Source organism: Arachis ipaensis, chromosome B05, assembly GCF_000816755.2.
Source record: "Arachis ipaensis cultivar K30076 chromosome B05, Araip1.1, whole genome shotgun sequence".
Taxonomy (NCBI): Eukaryota; Viridiplantae; Streptophyta; class Magnoliopsida; order Fabales; family Fabaceae; genus Arachis; species Arachis ipaensis.
The window spans coordinates 140,189,659-140,191,239 of record NC_029789.2 but is presented as its reverse complement, the minus strand read 5'-3'; the positions used below and the strand labels follow the sequence as shown (position 1 = coordinate 140,191,239).

General features: G+C 35.0%; 1 protein-coding gene across 1 annotated transcript in view; it reads left to right on the top strand.

The window, feature by feature from the left end:
* LOC107644479 (pollen-specific protein SF21) overlaps nucleotides 1-1,581 on the top strand; it is a 7,338-nt gene that overhangs the window by 2,372 nt on the left and 3,385 nt on the right. The window contains exons 5-11 of the mRNA XM_016348345.2: nucleotides 27-87; nucleotides 208-294; nucleotides 376-430; nucleotides 673-710; nucleotides 788-844; nucleotides 963-1,018; nucleotides 1,156-1,291. Of these exons, the coding sequence (XP_016203831.1) occupies nucleotides 27-87; nucleotides 208-294; nucleotides 376-430; nucleotides 673-710; nucleotides 788-844; nucleotides 963-1,018; nucleotides 1,156-1,291 (490 nt within the window). The remainder of the gene's footprint in view (nucleotides 1-26; nucleotides 88-207; nucleotides 295-375; nucleotides 431-672; nucleotides 711-787; nucleotides 845-962; nucleotides 1,019-1,155; nucleotides 1,292-1,581) is intronic.

Genomic DNA, 1,581 nt, shown 5'->3' with positions numbered 1-1,581 from the left:
GATGGATGAACTATTTCTTTGACTAGGCTTGGTGCAGTGATGTGTATGGGAGTAATGGCTGGTGCTTATATCCTTTCCCTATTTGCAGTATGTATCCTACGTAGCTTTGAATGGTGAAATAGTTTTGGGATGTGGCCAATGCTTTGTAGTTTTAGATTATATGAAGTCAATCAAATTAATTTGCTCTTCTTTGATGCTTTATTACAGACGAAATATAGGGAGCGGGTTCTTGGTTTGATACTTGTATCTCCTTTATGCAAAGCTCCTTCTTGGACTGAATGGTTTTATAACAAGGTTCCTTCCAAATGCCTTAGACTATCTGATGTGCTCTCGAATTCAATAACATTACCTGAAACTGTTTCCAATTTCTTTCAGGTGATGTCAAATTTGTTATATTTTTATCCTAGGTCACTATCTACTATCTTAGCGAGTTTCACACGAAGCATGACAACAAAAAGGAATAAGTCCTAAAAAAAAGAACAATAACAACAACAAAATAGAGTGAATATCAAGATCACATGAATATCAACGACAAAAATACTCAACACTAGTAGTAAAATCAAAGGAGTACCAATATTATCACAATTCCAGCAATAAGAAATCCAAGAACACCAACTCAAAATATAAAGGAGAAAATTGTAGAATACTCAAGAAAGTCTGAGAAAGTCAAAGAGCATTGCATGTTAAGAAAGCAAAGATACTTCAGCAAGGTATTATAATGTGATGATCTGTCTCGGATTCCCTCATTTATTCGATGATAACTAGTTTCTGTAATCAACATCAACAGGAGGTTCGTGGTAATGCCGAGGTTCCGGAATCCGAGATAGTTCAAGCTTGCAAAAGAGTCAGTGCTAACCAAACCTAGTTTCTTTTTCTCTTGTTTTTCTTTCTTCTCCTCACTTTTTCTATGTTCAATATATTTATCTCACTTTGTGCTTGTTTCCTTTCCTTTTTCTTCTCAGTTACTGGATGATAGAAAATGCAAAAATGTCTTAAGGTTCCTTCATGCAATTAATCAGTAAGATCTTCTAGATAGTTGCTTTACCATATTCACTTCCTTGCTCTTTGTAATTGCATATATCATCCTCTGGGAGTTAAAGTTGGAGATTGGCGTCAGCATCTTTATGTGTTTGAACTTGTTTTGCCAACTTGTAGGAGGCCTGACATAACAGATGGATTGAGGAGATTAAAATGCCGTACACTTATTTTCGTGGGGGACAGTTCTCCTTTCCATTCAGAGGCTCTATATATGACTTCAAAACTCGATAGAAGATATAGTGCCTTGGTTGAGGTATGTAGTTCTTCTTGCATCAGTATGTGGAAGGGTCTACTATAATACAAATAGCAAAAGTACTATGTGCATTCCAAAATTTAGCCACTATATATTTGTGTATAAATATGTGTTGTTTAACTCATTTTCAACGTGTATTTTGTATTTCAACATCTATTCTATACGGATAGCTGGTTTGATGGTTGATTTTTAGTATATATGTATAGCATAGTTGATTCTCAGGTTTACTTAACATTAAGGGAGGTAATGGCGAATATAGTATCTATCACATAACTTCAATGGAGGACATT